This window comes from Rhinopithecus bieti, unplaced genomic scaffold (assembly GCF_001698545.2).
Source record: "Rhinopithecus bieti isolate Rb0 unplaced genomic scaffold, ASM169854v2 scaffold_33474, whole genome shotgun sequence".
NCBI lineage: Eukaryota > Metazoa > Chordata > Mammalia > Primates > Cercopithecidae > Rhinopithecus > Rhinopithecus bieti.
Genome location: NW_016814460.1, coordinates 678,593 through 698,408, shown reverse-complemented (window position 1 = coordinate 698,408; position 19,816 = coordinate 678,593). Strand labels below are relative to the sequence as shown.

At 50.6% G+C, this 19,816-nt stretch overlaps 1 protein-coding gene across 9 annotated transcripts in view; it reads right to left on the bottom strand.

Moving 5' to 3' along the window:
• Window positions 1-19,816, bottom strand: part of SMUG1 (single-strand-selective monofunctional uracil-DNA glycosylase 1) — a 71,473-nt gene that overhangs the window by 34,260 nt on the left and 17,397 nt on the right. For 8 of the 9 annotated variants that reach the window (XM_017851004.1, XM_017851003.1, XM_017851001.1 and 5 more), the window contains one exon: window positions 7,359-7,447. In XM_017851004.1, coding sequence (XP_017706493.1) covers window positions 7,359-7,447 — 89 coding nt within the window. Of the gene's footprint in view, window positions 1-7,358; window positions 7,448-19,449; window positions 19,674-19,816 lie in introns of those variants that run through there. The other variant, XM_017851007.1, reaches the window with a different exon arrangement.

Below are 19,816 nucleotides of genomic sequence, written 5' to 3'. Positions count from 1 at the left end.
CTGCATGCGTGTGTGTGTGTGTGTGTGTGTGTGTGTGTGTGTGTGTGTGTGTTGGGGTTGTCACTGAAAGATTGCAGACTGGGCCAGTCTGGCTGCCTGTTGCAGGGTTTCCTAGGTGGGCAGGCCATTGAGTGAGGGGCAGGGAGGAAATTTTTTACACTATTGTATCATTGCTGCCCTGATCAAGAACTTTCACAGCTTCCTGGAGTCCCACAGAAGCTCTTCTCAGCCTTTGAGGCCTCCTTCAAGAAGCCCTGTTCTTTGAAGCTCAGGAAACTCACTGAAAAAAAAAAAGAAATCCTCTTCTGCCCCAAAGCCCCTTCTGCAAGGTGTGCACTGAGCATTACGCTTCCCAGCACTGAGTACAGCAGACCCCAGCAGCCTCCAGAGAGCCTGAGGCCAGCACTGCCCTAGCTAGGCAGGTGGCCTGGTACAGTGGAAGGAGCACTGGCCCACAGGTCAGCAGAACTGAGTCCCAGTCCCCTTACATGAGCAGTGACTGAGGGCCCAAGCCCTGGAGTGGGACTGCCAGGGTTCAAATTCTGCCTTTGCCATTTAAAGACCTCAGCCAAGTTATTTAACCTCTCTCTGTGCCTTAGTTTCCTCATGGGAATAATGATATTTCATAAAGTTATTGAGCCTTAAAAGGGATGGCCCATGGAAATGCATAGCGGCCAGGCACAGTGGCTCATGCCTGTAATCCCAACACTTTGGGAGGACAAGGCGGGTGGATCACTTGAGGCCAGGAGTTCAAGACCAGTCTGGTCAACATGATGAAATCCTGTCTCTACCAAAAATACAAAAATTAGCCCGGCATGGTGGGACATGCCTGTAATCCCTGCTACTCGGGAGGCTGAGGCATGAGAATCACTTGAATCCAGGAGGCGGAGGTTGCAGTGAGCTGAGATCACACCACTGCATTCCAGTCTGGGAGACAGAGTGAGACTCCATCTCAAAAAAAAAAAAAAAAAGAAAATGCATAGCACTTAGGACCTGGCACATCCCTGCGGTCAAAAAACATGGGCTATTGTTGTCATTATTACATACTTATTTACTTAGGGTTCACAGACCTGAAAAGGACCTTTGAAGTTCAGGAAATCTGTTTTACTCATGAGGAAACTGAGGCCCAGAGAAGGGAAGTGACTTGGGTCAGAATCAGAGCTGCTTTTCCCAGACTTCCTTTCATCCAACCAAGGGTCCTCCCCCAAGAGGTCCTCTCTGGGCCTTAATTTCTTCAATTGTGCAGTGAAGGGATTAGAGTAGATCAGGAGTTTCCTTTTGTCATCATCATCATTTTTATTATTATTATTATTGTTGTATTATTATTGTTGCCTTAGAACCTCTTTTCAAACAATCCTCACTTAGAATCCCACCATGCAAAAGTGGACTAGATCTGGGGAAAACCACAAGAGCAAGGGGTGGAGTGGTCTAGAGCCCCTCTACCCCAGCAACAACCTCAGAGGCCTGTCAGAGAAACCCTGGGAGGTCACAGACCCCAGGTCAAGACCTTGACCGGGGTGATGTCACGGCTTCCACCAGTGGCACTCTAGGACGTTGGTGCCCCCAGAAGACCAAGAACTTTCCAAAGCCACACTGGGAGAAGAGGAGAGGCCTTAAGAAGGGCTTCCTGGGGACAGGATTATCTTGACACCCTCTCTACATAGAAAAGGGGTGGAAGAGGCAGAAATGCAGAAGAACGGTCTGGAGGGCCTCTGTGGAGCAGCTTGTTCTACCTGTCCAGGGATCCCACACCTGACATGCCTCCACCTTCTCTCTGCTTCCCATTTCTGAACTGCCTGCACTCTCCCCATAGTTGCAGCCCAAGAAAACATGGCCATAAAACAGACATTTGCTTTCATTTTCACTTGAAGGGGCAATTTAGCACAGGCGATTTGCAAGCTGTTGGAGTTCTTTATGAGGCTTTATCATGTTTTCCCAAAGTGCTCCCCTCAAAGCAAATTCCCAGGTCAAAGTTCACACATAACTATTTAGGGGGAAGAGGGAGCATGGGAGATTGTACAGACTGGAGAATACATGTATTTTTTAGGTCAAGAGTGGCTGAGAAAATAAGAGCAAGAGAAAGCCAGGCTGGCCTCTGATTGAGGCAAGTGCTGTGTGACCTCGCCCAAATATTTTCCCTCTCTGGGCCCCTGCAAGCAAAGGCCAGTCCCTATGGTAAAAATGAAACATGTGACTCAGCCCCAGCCTCTAGGGCCCTTACCCTTGCAATGACCCAGATGCTGTGTAATTTGCAGCCAAATCACATGCAGTAAGTCTTGACTTGTACTCTCTGGTTTGGATCTCTCCAGCTCTTCCCTCCCACCAACTACAGCTCCCAGCAAACTGCTGATCCTTCCCTGCCCTCAATTTCCCCCACTTGGTTTCTTCACTTGTTTTCTAGGGTCCTTCTTCCCTAGGATAAAGGGCTAAATTTTGCTAGACCTCCCAGTTGCTCCAAGGAGGGGAAAAGTCACCAACTCCACCTCCTTCCAAAGTTCACGTGGTTTCTCCCCTCAATTTTCCCACAGTCCTTCCCCTCTTCCCTCCAGAGCTCTAGACTGAGCAGCATCAGTGGGAACAAACCTCCCACACTGTAAACAGAGCGGCTTTCCTGAGGTTGGATGTACCCAAGGTCCTTGGAGATCACAGAGTGGGCAGGGCTGGGAAGCTGGGACCCCGGGGCACCTTGAACACACACCAGTTCCCCTTCGGCTCCCTGCAAAGAAAGTTTCCTGCCTCTAAGGCCTTATGGAGACAGGGACATGGGTTTGGGGGCACACTCTGGGGCCTCCATCCAATGCTATCCCAAGGGTGACTTGGGAAGTGGGGGTGAGCCAGAGGTCATAATGTAGAATAGGGGTCTCCCCTCACTCAAGACCCCACCCCCTTCCTCAAATTTCTGAGGAACTTTCCTGGCCTCCACAGACAATTCCAGCCTCAGTATTCCCAGGGAAGGGTAACGAGGCAAGGGGGACATTTCTCAGGCTGGGAGAGACCCCCAAGGTCAGGGTCAGATAGAAGGCAGGATGTGTGGGAGGCAGAGGAGTCGGAATATGGGAATCTGGGGTGGTGGGAAATCCTGTGGTTCCTGCAGCAGCAACAGCATTTGCAAAGGAGACTCCACCAGAGGAGCTGCCTGGAGGCTCACTGAAGCATTCTTCAGCCCAGACCCCACCGTAGGCTGCCAGTCAGGGACTGCACTCAGGCCTGATACCAAGCCACTGGGGCTGATGTGAAGGGAGGTGAGTACAGGTTCTCCCAGGCAATTATCAAGAGGAAAAGAAACAGAACAGAGACCATGAGGGAAGACATGAAAAGGGAGAGGGGCCCCAGATACAATTCTCCAAGTAAGTCCTTCTGTGTACTGTGTGTGAACTAAGCTTCTGCCTACCTAAAGTCCAAAGGAATCCTGTAACGTCAATCCCATTTTTCATATAAATAAATAGAGGGTGCAAGAAGCAAAGGAAGTAGCCCAGATCACATGGATCTGCCTAGCCACTTATCTAGTTACTACCCCCCAGCCTCCTCACCTGCTGTGTTGTAACCAGCTACCTATGCATCTATTTATATCTGGCTGTTTGTCTCCATTCTCACCACCACAGAAACAGAATCTTAGAGTAAGGAGGTCCAACCTCCCCACAGTGCAACTAGGGAGCTGATGCTCAGAGAAGGGAAGCTGCTTGCTTAGGGTCACAGAGCCAGAAGAACCAGGGCAGGGACTTAATCCAGTTCAGAAGGCTGCTCTTTCCTGGGGCCAGGTTCTCAGCTATTTACATACACAGATGCCAGACACCATATTAGGCACCAGGGAAATAATGATGAATGAGTACAGGCCCTGCCTTGAGAGGCTCAGAAGTGAGGAGACAAGGCTCCTCCAACCCAACCTGTAGAAAGACATCCTCCAAATGCCAAGGACCACATACACGCTAAGAAAGAAGTTGCTCTAAGCTGGGGAAGTCAAAAAGGCCACCTGGAGGGGGTGGGCCTAAAAAATGATTAGAGGTGTGAGTGGGAGGAGGGCACTCACTCTGGTGATCCAGGAGGGAGGAAATGTAAGTGCACAGGAATAGTCCTCTTGGGGAAGACACTCCTGTTGGAGGATTATGGGAGACAAAGCTGGAAAGGCAGATTGGGAATAGACCAGAGAACCTGGGTGCTGGCTAGAGGGTCTGAGCTTCGCTCCATGGGCACTGGGGAGTTATGGAAGGTTTCTGTCTGGGGTGACATGGGAGATCCATGCAAAGGGACTTATTAGGAAATTTACTCTAATAAATTAGGGTAATCAATTAGAGAGCAGCTTACAGGGCAGACTTCCCAGGAAAAAACCTGAGGCATCAAGCATGTCGGTGAGTCTGTGTGTTGTCCCTTGGGGTGACTGTGGTGTGAGTGTGTGTGTGTGCACGCACACTCATAAGTGTCATACTAAGACCAGGAAAGCCTGGTTTCACAAAACTGCGCCAGTCTGCCCTGGTGGGGAGATGATGGATCACCAGATACCCACCCCTTCTGTCTCTCTTTCATTCTCCCTGAATGGGCAAGAGCAGAGCCGCCTCCCCAGACATTCTGTGTACCCTGCACCGCAGCACACACATGAAGAAACTGTACTAGAAGTAGAGACACGCGAACACACACTGGGGAGCACAGTAAGCAACCTCCTACCTAACCTTTTCCCTCAAGACTCATGCCAGTAGAGGAGGGCACCCAAGGCACTATAAAGGACAAGGGCGAGGGAGGGTCCACCCCACAGCCTGATGAGCTTAGGACAGTGAGGAGTCAGGTGGCGGGGAATGAGGGGGGCACGTTGCTGAGGACAGCCCAAACATTTGCAACCCACGTAAACCCAGAGGTGGGGTTGATTGGGAAAAATGCCCTGGGGAGACAAATAAAGATTGGCAGGGGACTACTCAGAAAAGGACTCACTGGGGCTGGGTGCAGTGGTTCATGCCTGTAATCCCAGTACTTTGGGAGGCCGAGGTGAATGGATCACCTGAGGTCAGGAGTTTGAGACCATCCTGCCCAACATGGTGAAATCCTGTCTCTACTAAAAATACGAAAATTAGCCGGGTGTGGTGGCGGGCACCTGTAACCTCAACTACTCAGGAAGCTGAGGCAGGAGAATTACTTGAACCCAGGAGGCAGAAGTTGCAGTGAGCCGAGATTGGGTCACTGCACTCCAGCCTGGGCAACAGAGTAAGAGTCCATCTCAAAAAAAAAAAAAAAGAGGACTCACTGGAACATGAGGAGCCTACCTGCTGCCTTCGCCCCAACTCCCTTCCTCGCTATCCACACTGACCTCAAGGTCTGCTTACCTGGAAAACTGGTTTATTTTGTCCTCCTTTTGGGACCAGGGGTACAAAGGGACTCAAGGTCTCCTTCTGTGTCTTCCTCAGCCAAGAGATCCCCCAAAATGGGAGGACTATGAGCAATGAATCCTGGTGGAATTGTCATTACTGTGAGTTGCAGTATCATTTAATAAGGATAGCAATTATCACAGGCATATCACCATAGCCATTGCTACCAGGAGAAGGGGACTGGCAGCCAAGATGCCTGGTACTACTCACCAGCTCTGTGCCCAACCCTTCCCCACTTTCCCTTCTTGAAACCTAAAGAATTGTAATTTTGGGATTCCTAGGATCTCAGAATCAGAAGAAATCTTGTAGTGGTCCCATTCCCAACCACTTGTTTGCCTACCTCTAGCCAGGGGCACTCACACCCACCAGGCATCCCATTGCACTGGGGTATTGTTGAATACATGCCTCTGCCCCCTAAGACCTTGGTGCCCCTGGGGAGAAGTCTCGAGGAGTTCCACCATCTTTACAATCCTGGGGTCTCCCTCATCCCTCTCCAAGCCAGGCCAGACCTAGAGCCTCCCACACTGATGTGTCACAACCTCCTCAAGTGTCCAGTTCAGTGTCACCCAACCCACTGGTCCAACAAATCATTCCGAGTTCTACCTGCAGCCCTCCTACTCTAACTCCAGCCTACTTCTGCAGCTATTCGTACATGCTCACACGTGTACACAGGTGGCTAGGCCTGTCCATGCACACTGACACAATGGGCTTTCACTTTGACTATTTCTGACCCAGCCACCCATCAGACAGGAAAACGATGATCTGATTCGTCTTCTAAAAATCTTTCCAAACCTCTGTCTCCACCTTTCTGTCTTTTGCTCAGGCACATTTATCCCTGATTGCCAGGAAGTTTGCCTTGATATTTAACTGAATCTTGCCCTCGGTGGGATGGCCTTGGAGAAAGGTCATTCATTTAGTATCCTATCCCAGCTTCCCAAGTCACTTATGATGCACTTTCTCCCCTCTGACAACCTTCCAGAAGCACTCTCCACACTCCACACCCCAGGTTAGTGCTCCCACACCCCCTCACCCTAGCACAGTTCAGGGAATGCCTGCCTGCCTCCAGGCCTGGCTCTAGTTCAGGTTGTCAGCCCCAGCCCCAGTGGAGGAGAGGGGGTCTCATACAGCCCGGCGTCGAGCCCCCAGCCCTCAGCCCTCACTGAAGAAGGAGGTAATTAGGAGCTGTGCAGTCCCTGTCCCCCAGCAGGTAGAGCTGAGCAGCTGCATCCATCATCCAGACAGATGCCACAGAGCGGGAGGGTCATGTGGCTCGGCAGGACCAACAGGAGAGTGGGGGGAGGCCTCGGGCCGGGGATTGGCTGGTCTGCAGCAGGAAAGTCAGGGCTGTCGGGGATAACCTGAGAATGACCTTGTGGGGACTTCAGCACCCCTGGCGCTGCTCCTCCCCAGAAATCTTTCCACCTCCCTGCAGTTCCCAACCTGAGGTCCTACCTGCCACCTTGGCCCTGGCATTTTCTCTTCCCCTTCAACGTCATTTATCTAGGTGTAAGGGCCTCTCATATTCTTTTTTTAAAAAGGAAAATGGTCTCTTGCGTACTTCATAGGTCTAAATGGGATGGGGAGGTAGTTTTCTGGCCTGAATAAGAGCTGATGACTCCATGAGGCAGAAAGGAAAGGAGGGAGGGAGGAGGCCCTGTGTGGATGGAGGAAGTGTCGGTGCAGGTGCATTTTTCTCTAATTGTCTGCACTAGTGCCAGGATGTGAGTGTGAAGGAGCATGTGCTGGCAGCTGTGTGCACTGCGCATCGTAGCATCAGCCAGGGTGCAGCCTGGGACGTGTTTTGCATACTTGCACTGACCAGGGTACATTACCACGCTGCAGTGCACTTGGGCACAGATGGGCGTGTTGACCTTGTGCCTTCTTTGTTTGTGCACAGGCTCATGTTCACACGTGTACACAGGTTGCTGGGCCTGTCCATGCACAATGACACAATGGGCTTTCACCTTGACTGTGTCTGACCCAGAGAGGGGAGTCCCTGAAACTCACCTGTGCCTGGGGTCCTTCAGCACAGCACATCTCCCAGCTGAATGGGCAGGGACTCCCACAACCCAAGAGCCACAGGTCAAAGATGGCAGCTGGCAGGAAAGAAGAAAGGGAAAAGAGGAGTGGTGGCTCTGCCAACACCTGTGAAGGTTCTTCATTATATATGCAAATGCCCTCATTAGAGATGCACAGCACTTCCCAGAGCTAATCGCTGCTGCTGCAGCGGGTTCTGTGTGGTGGGCTAAGGGAGAGAACAGAGGCAGGACCACAGCCCTGTTGCTGGGCCATGCCAGAGTTTCCATTCCTCAAGACCTGCCTACCCTGGGCAGTCCTGAGGAGGGGTAGGGAAGAGCCCTGGCCAGGGGGAAGGCCTGCTATAGGCAGGCATGGTGCAATCTGCCGGCCACAGCACAAGGCCCTTGGCTCTGCCTAGGCAGGCTGGCCTGCACGGAGCCCCTACTCCCACTCTGGGTCAGGACTTGCCAGGAGGGTCCTAGGAGGAGTGCTGGCTGCGGCCAACCACACACCCCACCCCTCTCTCCATCCACCACCTCTCCTTCCATGAAGCCCAAAAGTGAAGATCTCTCTGGATCCTGGAGCAGGTGGCCCTGGCCCCTGCCCCCTCAGGCCTCATTTCTTCCTTTTATCACCTCTGCCATCGAACACCCAGAAAAGCAGTCTCACTGTGACCTTTTCTGTTACCCCAACCTTAGAGAAAGAATCCCGACTCTAGTCAAGTCCCACCCCCAACCCTTGTCTCTCAGCCCTGCTGGACATCCGTTTCGAGACCAGCCATTGCTGAAGGCTACCTTGTGCTTTTTCAGCCTCACCGCCACCAATGTGGCACCGGAGACAAACACAAACAGTAACACATAGTCAACTCATGCATGCCCTCAGAAACATGCAAACACTCCCTCTCCCCTCACAGGGCACACACTGTCCTGTTATATTAATGTGTCCTTAGACACACACCCATGCTGAAAGAGTCTGGCCAGCCTCCACTGTCCTTGTGCACATCATCACCCCATTTTGGGGACAGAGTCCACAGAGTCCTCCCCTGCCCTACCCCCAACCTCTCCTTTCTTCGCTTCTCCCTCCCCCTCCCGCCCTCCTCCCTGGGCACCCGTTTGCCAGGGTTATTTATAGAAGCAAGCGATAAATTCAGTGTGTTTCTCGGCGAGCAAAGCTATAAATAATGGCACAGATCATTAAACCCCGAGAGCAGGCCCAGCCGCCCCGCAAACAAGATGAAGTACAAACCACCACGTGAGGAGGAGAAAGGGAGGTGCAAGGCAGAGTCCCAGACCCAGGGCCAGCGGGCCCCAGCCTGCACCCCTCAGCTGGGTCCCAGTGAACTTGGGCCTCCAAGGGGCCTTCCCCAGGCACCAGGGGAGGGGAGAGGGCAGGGCTGGGCCTGGACTGCCTGGGCCTGGGCAGGCTGCCGAACAGAGCTTGCCCCACCTAGTTCCCATACCCCTCCTCTTGTATTCTTTCCCATCTCCCCAGCCTCTGCTTCTCTCTCCACTTCTCCCACTGTTCTTCCATCTTTGTCTATATTTTCTTCTAATTCTGTTCATCTCTCCCTTTCTGTCTCCGTATTCCTGCCTCTCTCCTTTACCTTTTGCCTTCATCTGTCCCTCTGCATCCACCTGTTCTTCTTTCCAGCCCTTCTTTTCCCTTACCCCAAATCCCTGGGCCTCAGGAGGGACCCTGATCCCACCAAGGAGCCCTCGGAGGCAGAAAGTCCCCTGTCAGCAGAACTCTGGAGCTGGCTGCTGATTCAGTGACTGTAATCTCCCAGGCAGAGGCGGCAGTGGTGGGGGAGGGGACAGGAAAGATAAATGAACATAAGAACAAAATGGCACAGACACTGGGGATAGACTCCAGACTGAGCAAGGTTCTGGGGAGCAGAACCAGAGCCCTGAGCTTCTTTCAGCCCAATCGTACCACGGCAGGCTGGTCAGTTGAGTGCAGGAAGAGTTTTCTGGCTACCAGCAAGCGAGAGCACCACAGGGGAGAACATGGCAAAGAGAAGGGAGCAGCGAACAGGCAGGGAGTGGTGGGGAGAAGCCACTGAAGGAGTCAGAGAAAGAGGGGAGGAAGTCAGAGAAGCAAGGAGCACTGATAGAACAATGACCCCTCCAGTCCCACTGCACCCCCAGATCCAGTGTGGACCCCTGCAGTCATATCATGTTCCTGAGCCAGGGCCACACATGGAAGGTTTGAGGGTTCCAACCACAGCTTCCACACGTCTCACTTTTAGGGAGTACCTTTATCCTTCCGGGTTCTTCCACCCTGACTTTGGCCTACTTTTTGGAGGTTTCTCTCAGCCTCCACTCTAGGTCACTTACATTCTAGGTCTTTCATTCCTTCCCACTGAGAAGTTCTTAATTCCTGCTTCAGTCTGAGCCTCTCAGGAGGATAGAACCTACCTATATCCCACATGTGTGGGATGGGTTCCCAGAAAACCACCCAATGCTCAGCTCTTGGAAGGGTGATACAATCCAGTATGGTAGTCAGTTCTCTCCTCTAGTGATGTCAGACAAACAGACTTCAAACGGAGTAGCAGGTATAAGACTCAACATCAACCAGAACCTGCCGGCGCTCAGTGTAGGGAGATGCCAGGATGGGGCCATCAAATCCTCTGAAAGTTGAGGGGGAACCCCATGGGCATGAACAAGGTGCAGCCTGGCTCTGTGGACAGGGGTGGACAAGAAAGCCCTGGAGCCACTGCCCGTCCTCCGCACCCCACAGCCAAAGCGACCATCTGCTCCTGTTGGCAACTCCCCTGTTGGCAGCTTTGATGCAGAGCTCAGTTATTTGCCCAGGGATTTATAGTAGGAGCCAGGCTAGCAGCTAAATCCCCCAGCCATAGAGGTAAATCAGCTGCTGTGATGGGCCGGAACGAGGGAGCTGTCGGGCTAGGAGGCTGCACAGCAGAGCTGGAGAGGAAAACACTTGTCCCTGCTCCCTGGGGGCAGCCACCAATAAATCCCCTCAGGCACCGATGAGGGCAAGTGGCCTGACCAGATCTTGAGGGCTGTCAGTGCTGGTGGCAGACTTTACACCACAGCAGGCAGTGCCCACAGAAATGGGCTTGAGGATGGACCACAAGAACTGCTCAAAGCACCTGGACTAGTAGCAAGAGGTGAGGGACCAAAACCTGTTTTCCCAGGAACTGTGTGAAGCGGTGTGGCTGTTAGGCCAGGTTCCCTGAAGCCAAAGTGCCTGGGCTCAATCCTAGCTCTGCCACTTATTAACTTATTAACTCTGTGACCACTGACAAGTTATTTGACTTCCCTGTGCCTCAGTTTCTTCATCTGTAAAATGGGGATGAGAATAGTAGCTACTTTCCATAGTTACTAAGATGATGAAATAAAATAATATGCATAAAGTGCTTAGATCAGTGCCAGGCAATGTATGGTTAGTAGCACTGTCATATAAAATAAGGTCTTGAGGCTAGGTTGAATCTGGACTTGTGCAGAGAAAAGAGAAGGAACCAAATGACCTTTGGAGGAAGCTGGGGGCGCCAAGATGATGTTTAAAGAAAGGAGGAGGGCTATGTTAGTCTCACTGGGAGAGAAAGTGAGACGAGCTTCTTCCAGGGCTGGAATCAACCCCTGTGGTTAGGAGCACAGGCTCCTTAGGCAAGCAGGCCTGCATTCAAGCCCCAATTCTGATTAACTGTGAGACCTTCGGCAAGTTATTTAATCTCTCAACTTTCCTCATCTGTAAAATGAGGATAATAATATTCACCTCATAGCATTATTGAGAGAATTACATGAGAGAATTACACAGATAAGGCGTCTAGTAAGTGCTCATTAAATTTTAGTCTTGTTACTGCAATTATTTCATCAAGTGAACAAAGCAGGGCTTCACAGTGGGCCCTGAATCTAGGTGCTAAGTGCCCTGAATCCAAGCAGTATAATTGACAGGAAAGCGCTATTGCCAGAGAGGGAAGGCAAGAGAAGGGGAGGAAGGCAGGAGGTGAAGCCTGACCCGGGAGGCAGAGGGGGTCAGTAAGAAGAAGGAGACCCAGGAATACAAGAGCAAGACAGAAGCAGGCAGGAAAAGATGGGGGACTTCCAGCCAGAAAGAGAGTAAAGGGGATGGCACAGAGATGGAGAAGGGAGAACTAGGGAGAGACAGAGGGGAACTCACTGGGGCAGAAATAGATGGCAGAGAAGGCGGGCACACGAGGGAGATGGGGATCGGGAAAACAAGGGTATAAATGAGCAGAGCCTCAGAGCAGAAGCCAGGGAAATGGAAGGGGAAGACTGGAGTCCAGGTGGCTGCAGGGAGTACTAAGGGGCAAAGGAAATGAGGGGCAGTGGCCGGGAGACAAAAAAGAAGGAAAGAGACTGGAGCACCGGCTGAGAGACAAAGGAGGGAAAGCCCTGTCTGGAAAAACAGCAAGCCAGAGCCAGCACAGCTCGTTATGCAAACATGATTCCAGGCGCTCCACTGCCCCCTCCCCAGCTTTCATTTTCAGCTTGGCTTCCCCTGGCCTCCCTCCTGCGCCCCTCCTGCCAGCCTCTACTTTCTCTCCACTGAGCCTGAGGGCATACAAGCCAGCGGGGAGGGTGAGGGGCTTGGACTCTATTCACCAGGGGGTGAAGAGGAGAGGAAGGAAACAGTCCCCAAAGCAGAACAGAACCCAGGGGTCCACACCTCCTTCTGGCAGCTCCCTCTTCATCCGCATGAAGACAGGACAGTGGCTGAAAGAAGTGCAAGAGTGGAATAATAATAGTAGCAGAGAAAACATGAGCATTTTGCAGCCTGCCAAGTGCTTTACATGACCCGGTCTCATAACAACCCTTGTGACGGAGGCAGTATTACCCTATTTATTATCATCAAACAATTATATAATGCTTACTACCTGCTAAGAATGTCACATGTATTAACTGTCTTACTCCTGACAACAACCCCATTAATCCCATTTTACAGATGACAAGCTGAGGCCTAGAATGGTAAGTACCTTCCATCCTACGCCCCTCCCTCTTTGCTCCTCTGATCTCTCCTCCTGTCTTCCCTTGTCAAGCTCTTTCTATTCTCTCATCTTCTCATGTCCTCCCTTAATTCCCCTTCCAATCATGCTGCCTCACTAAACTTCAGGTTGGCTTTCTGTTCACTCTCAAGGCAACCCTCCAACCACCAGCAGGACCTGGTGTGACTGTACATGATCAGCAGCCCCTTTGTTTTGGGGTCAGTTGTCAGGTAGCAACCCCCGAAAAAATCATACCGCAGCTGAAGTGAAATACCACAATGTCTTCAGAGCTGCTTTTACCCACATTCCTTCCAAAAAGGTCTGAGATGACCTACCATATAAGACACAGATCGCCAGGTGTAGTGGCCCATGCCTGTAATTCCAGCATTTTGGGAGGCCAAGGCAAGAGGATAGCTTCAGCCCAGGAGTTCCAGACCAGCCTAGGGAATATAGTGAGACATCATCGTTACAAAAAATTTAAAAATTAGCCAGGCATGCTGGTGCGTGACTGTAGTCACAGCAACCAGGGAAACTAAAGTGGGAAGACCCCTTGAGCCCAGGAGTTTGAGGCTGCAGTGAGTTATGATCATGCCACTACTCACTCTGGGCAATAGAGTGAGACACTGTCTGTAAATAAATAAATAAATAAAATTAAAAAGACAGATATAACAGAACCATTGAAACACCCATAAAAGAACAAGAACAGATAAAGAAGTGAGGATTTTAAAATGTCCTAGGAAAAGAAACCTAAGAATGGACAGTTACTGCAGAGGAACCCAAAACTTCTCCCTCGACTTCCTAGATGAAGCCAGGTAGTAATTTAAAAGCCTCCTCAACCACACCAGAAATAAACTGAGCACCTACTAGGTGTCATGCATCAAAGATGTGATCAACACTGAAGACCTGGAATTTTCTGTTCACTCTACAAGTGTGAGAAGATTTTGCCTGAAATGTCCTGGTCACATTTGCCACAGAACACTTGAAAGGACTCTGGACTAAAAGAGCTTAAGAGCAGTGAGGAATATAAAAGTTGGAGCTTGGTGGAGCGCAGTGGCTCACGCCTGTAATCCCAGCCCTTTGGGAGGCTGAGGTGGGCAGATCATGAGGTCAGGAGTTCGAGACCAGCTTGGCCAACATGGTGAAACCTCATCTCTACTAAAAATACAAAAATTAGCTGGACGTGGTGGTGGGAGCCTGTGATCCCAGCTACTTAGGAGGCTAAGGCAGGAAAATTGCTTGAACCTGGGAGGCAGAGGTCGCAGTGAGCCTAGATCGCACCATTGCACCCCAGCCTGTGCAACAGGCGAGACTGTCTCATAAATAAATAAATAAATAAATGTCAGAGGCCATAGGGCCCAGGAAGAACGGCCCACACAAAGTTGTCCCAGTGCCAGTTCCCCTCCCAGAACTGAGGAACTGAGTCTGAGGTGTCAGTGATAGCCCTGCCCCCAAGCCCCTTCCCACTCCTAAATTGCTATTTGGGACTAAGTCCCTGCCAGCCAGTCGGCCTAGCCCTCCATGTGATGCTGTGAGGGCTGCTACTGGCTTCTCCTGCTCGTTAGCACATCAGCATGAGGATCATCAGGCACTGCAATAAATCAAATGAAAACAATCTCCCACACTCTCGCACAGAAACAAAATCTGCCTTCTCCGTTGGCATAATTTTTGGCCTGCTAGAGGAATGAGTACAAGAGAGTGACCTCAGGCACAGGGGACAGGAGACACACAGGGAGGAAAGAGATGGATGCTTGTCAGGGAAAACAGCAGACTTGCAAGCCAGGCTCCTCCCACAAATAATCACAAAATGCTGCCCCTTCCCAGCAGCCAGCAAAGAAACAGTCTCCACCCTCACATGCCTGCGTGTGAAATGCATAGGTATTAAACTTAAGTTAGTTCTTAGGAAGGCTGACACCCAGCCTGGCAAGCGCTGGAGATATCTAAGCAGGAAAAGCCTCTGAGCATCTGGCATTGGCAATATGTCCGAGGGCCCCCCCACTCCAAGGTCAGGAGACACTTGAATTGGCTGGAGGGTGGGGGATTGAGTGGTTGGTAGAAATCAGACTGAAGGGCATTCCGGGGCAGATGGGTCCCAGTGTTCACCAGCACGGACCAGTGATGATGTTACCAGCTCACCTACCATGAAAAATGACCTCCTTATTTTCCCCTTCCTCTCCCTTGCCTGAGGCATAGTTTGTTATCAGGGGCTTCTAGGCTAAAACAAAACAAAAGAAAACCCTGGAGTTAGGGCAGAAGCTCATAAAATTTTCCACTAAACAAAATTACTCTAGCTCTTTCCCAGAGGGAAAACAAAAAACAAGCAAACAGAAAAACCTCACTCTAGCTCCCCCACAACCGAGGGACCATCTTTCACTTTCAAAGCCTGACCAAACCTCCAGGGAGTATAGACAGACTGACAAGAAGGGTCCCACCCGATAAGCAGGTAGATGGCAAAGCCTTCCCCAGAAACACCTCTCCCAGATACATGTCTCTCCTCATGGAACTCCCGTCCACAGCACCCTAATGCATTCAGAACAAACTGCATTCACACCAAACTACTGATTCCTCAAATTGGCATGCAAAGCCCTCCTTAATGCAGAACCACACTGAGCTTCCACAGTTTTTCCCTCCTACATCCTTCCTCCTCACCCCAGCTACTGGTCCCTTTATCATCCCTGAACCATCCTGCTTCCAGCCCATTTTGCGTGGAATGACCTCTCCACCACTTTCCAAGGCCCCCTCATGCTCATCAAAGCTCTCTCCATCTTCCTCCAAAGCCAGATTTAAATCCCAACTTCTTTTATTCATGCAAGATGTCTGTCTCCTCTAAACAGGCCTCCTGTTCACCTGTGTGCTGACAAGTAGTCTGGATAATGTTCACGGAAATGAATGAAAACTCCAAACCTGTTCTCTGCCAAGTTTTCTTTTCTGTGACCCATGGGGTTCATCAGGAGTAAGGAGACCAATCAGGGACATGGAGATGGCAGACATCTCCAGAACCCCACCTCCCCAAGTCAGGGGTGAGGTCTTTGAGAGAGACGCTGTTGTGAGAGATGCTGCAGGTGCTTCTAGGCTTCCGGAGACCGCTGACCTGGGTATCTCTCAGGGGCTTTAAAGGCCTTTAAACTAGTGACCTTGGACCTCCTCTTTCTTTGGTTCCTCTCTCCCTACCTCTCAGTCTCCCTCAATCTTCATCATTCTCTTTTACAGATTTAGGCTGAGGATACCATCTGCCTGAGAGCCCCCTCCTCTTGGAGTCTTGCTCCTCAAGATGTGACTTAAGAACCAGCAGCATCAGCATCCCTGGAAGCGTGCTACCAACGCATTCTTGGGCCTCAACTCAGACCTATTCAATCCAACTCTCCAGTTTAGCAAGGTCCCAAGGTGATTTTTATGCACATTAAAGTTTGAAAGCAATAGTCTAAAGAACCAGAAATGCCAGACCAGGGGTCCAACAGGGAAACTGAATGCCTAAGACATTCATTCATTCATTTACCCATTCAATAAATACTTAATAAGCATCTACTGGGTGCAAAAAGTTGTGCTAGGCATTGGGGATAAAATGGTGAATGACTCAGATTAGGTGTACAGATGCAGAGGATGAGATGAATGTTCCCCACCTGCCCTGTTTCAGCCCACCTCCCAGAGTTGGGGGAGGCCTGAGTTGGGAACAGGGGTACATTTGACTGAAGAATCTCTCAAGACCCTGAAGCTGATGAGGGATCCTTTCCCCTCTCCAATCAAAAGACAGAGAATCAGTCAGTGAGAGACAGAAGGGGAGGAACAGTGAGAGCAAGGAAGAATGCTGAACAGAAGGAACCAGGGAAGATGGAAATGAGAAACAGTGAGTCTAAGACAGTCCCTGCAAATACTCCCCGCCATTTCAGAAGCATACTCAATCATGCTCAGCTCACTGACTTCCTCTAGGCTACCACAACGGCCTCCACCCCACTCCCTGTCAGATTGCCTCCCATGAGAGGGGAGCACCCTCCACTCCAGGGTCTGAGAAGGGAGAAGACAGGTCACATCTGGGGGGAAATGACCAAAAGGCAGGGAGATTGGTTTGAAGGACACAGGAATAGCAAAAAAAATACAGGCCCAAGAGACGGTGCTGAGGGCTTCAGGGGACCATGACTGCTGTGTGGAGAATGGACTGTAGGGGGACACGCAGGGGAGACCAGTTAGGGGGCTGTCATGGTCAGCAGCAGAGGCAAGATAAACAGTGCATGGCTAGGACTGTACCAGTGGAGACTGTGAGATGATGTGGTCAGAGTTGGAATATATTTGGATGATAAGGCCTACAGAACTTGCATATGAATCGGGGATGGGGAGGAGAGGAAAAGAGGATTCTCACTCTTGGGTTTGGGGCCTGAGCCACTTGGTAGGTTAGGGCAATAAAAGGTGATCTGTCTGTCAGCAGTGAGTCAGGCTTTAAAAAAAAAAAAAGTGATCTGGGGAGGGGTTGTGGAAGAATGAGTCAGGTTAAGGAAAAACCTAGGGCAGAGAATGGAAAAGAGGAGAGTCCATGTTGGGAAGTCGTAAGAAAGGAAAGCAGAGATAGAGGAAAATGATGAGAAAATCATTCAAGAATCCTTAGTTCAAGTTTTTTTGAGGGCAAAAGTTGCATCTTCTGTTTCCACTGGGCACCTTGGAGTCCTCCACTGCTATTCTGCATGCAGTGAGTAAAATCAGGTACTAGTACATCTGTGGCTTGTTGAGAAGTGATTCAATAGGCAGGGTGGGCTGGTATAAACAGCACTCAGCTATGTTTAGGAGTCCTGGCCACCTAATGGCAGGGGGACGTTAGAGAAGCTCACTGTTGGGCTGGGCGCAGTGACTCATGCCTGTAATCCCAGCACTTTGGGAGGCCAAGGTGGGCAGATAACCTGAGGTCCGGAGTTCAAGACCAGCCTGACCAACATGGAGAAACCTCATCTCTACTAAAAATACAAAATTAGCCGGGCGTGGTGGTGTACACCTGTAATCCCAGCTACTTGGGAGGCTGGGGCAGGAGAATCACTTGAACCCAGGAGGCGGAGGTTGCAGTCTGCCGATATCGCGCCATTGCACTTCCGTCTGGGCAACAAGAGTGAAACTCTGTCTAAAAAAAACCAAAAAACAAAAAAAAAGCTCACTGTTTCTCAGTTTCCCTAGTGGCAAAGCAGTAAAGATGAACTAAGAGTTTCAGGTCCCATCTAGCCCCAGCTCTCTTTCCCTGGCTCTAGGACCATAATGCTGAGCTTCAGGAGTCCCTGCAGGTTCTTGAGCAAGCGTGGCATGAGGTGGTCAGTGTGGCTGTTGTGTGGTGTTTGGAAGGGAATGAAGCAGTGGCCCAGAGAGTGGACTGGGACCATCTAGATATGGGCCAATGAGGGCCTGGCCACAAGGGCAGCTGGGAATGAAAAAGAATGATCAAGCCAAGAGCCCCCACACCTCTTCCCTAAATCCTCCTCCCTGAGATGTCTCAGCATTTTTTTTTTTGTACCTCCACAACCTTTTTTTTTTTTTTTTTTTTTTTTTTTGTGAGACAGGGTCTCATTCTGTCACTCAGGCTGGTGTGCAGTGACACAATCATGGTTCACTGCAGCCTCAACCTCCCAGGCACAAGCAATCCTCCCACCTCAGCCTCCTGAGTAGCTGGGACTACAGGTGCATGCCACCACACTTGGCTAACTTTTTATTTTTTGTAGAGACAGGGGTCTCACTATGTTCCACAGGCTGGTCTCTAAGTCCTGGGCTCAAGTGATCCTCCCACTTCAGCCTCCCAAAGTGCTGGGATTACAGGTGTGAGCCACTGTACCTGGCCCCTTTTGTTTCTTAATCCCATGACAGATAAATGCACCTCTACTACTTCTAAATATTGTAGCGCCTAGACTCTGTCACTAGATTCCCTTCACTTTTTTTTTTTTTTTTTTGAGACGAAGTGTCATTCTGTCGCCCATGCTGGAGTGTAGTGTCGTGATCTTGGCTCACTGCTGCAACCTTCGCCTCCCAGGTTCAAATATTTCTCCCTGCCTCAACCTCCCAAGTAGCTGGGATCACAGGCGCCTGCCACATCTGGCTAATTTTTGTATTTTTTAGTAGAGATGGGGTTTCTCATGTTGGCCAGGATGGTTTTGAACTCCTGACCTCAGGTGATCGACCCACCTCGGCCTCCCAAAGTGCTGGGATTACAGGTGTGAGCCCCCGCGCCCGGCCACCTTCACTTCCTATCAGCATTCACTCCTTAGGGGATCTCATCCAGTGTCACTGATTACTCCCAAATTTCTATCTCCAGCCTGGACTTCACCATCAAACAACAGACTTGTGGTTGGGCGTGGTGGCTCACACCCGTAATCCCAGCACTTTGGGAGGCCAAGGTGGGCAGATCACGAGGTCAGGAGATTGAGACTATCCTGGCCAACATGGTGAAACCCCGTCTCCTCTAAAAATACAAAAATTAGCTGGACGTGGCAGCACGTGCCTGTAATCCCAGGTACTCGGGAGGCTAAGGCAGAATTGCTTGAACCTGGGAAGTGGAGGTTGCAGTGAGCCGAGATCGTGCCACTGCACTCCAGCCTGGCAACAGAGCTAGATGCGGTCTCAAAAAAACAAACAAACAAACAAACAAAACTATAGACTTGTGTATTTATTTACCTGCTAGCCTCCTCTAATTGGATGCTTAACAGGCATCTCAAAGCTAACATGCCCACAACTGATACTACTCCCAAAACCAGCTCCTCCTGTGGTATTACCCCATATCAGTTAACAGCAAATCCATTGCTCTGGTCACTCGGGCCAAAAAATCTTGGTCTTATCCTCTACTCCTCTTTCTTTCATACCCTCTGTCGAATCCCTTGGCTCTCCCTGCAAAATGTATCAAAAATTTGACCACTTCTCATCACCTCTGCTCCCATCTCCCTGGTCCTGGCCCTCATTCCCTCTTACCTGATACTGCAATCAGCTCCTGACTGGTCTCCCTGCTTCTGCCCTTGTTTTCTCAATCTATTCTCAATACAGCAGCAAGAATTTTCTGTAAAGACAAGGCAGATCATGTCACTCCCTTGCTTGAAACCCTGCAGTGACTTCCCATGTTACTCGGAGTGTGAGTTTTACTGTAACTTTATTAGTCTCTACGTGATGTGGCTCCCCATCACCTCTCAGATCTCATCACTTATTCTCTTCCCTGATTTTCTCTGCTCCAGCCATATCAGCCTCATTGCTGTTCTTCCAACACACCAGACATGCTCACATGAGGGCTTTTGCCCTTGCTGTTCTCTTAGCCAGGAAACTCTTCCTCGAAATCTGCATGCCATGTAGCATCTGCTAAACAGGAGCTCCATATGTTGGGGCGCCTGAGCAGGGATAAGAAAGGGAGTGAACTGAAGAGGAAACAATGGAGTCAGGTCCAGCACAAGAAACAAAATCCCCGCTTTGCTTCCTCTGTCTTCCTCAGGTACCTGGCTTCAGGAGCTGGGGGGGGGGGGGGGGGGGGAGG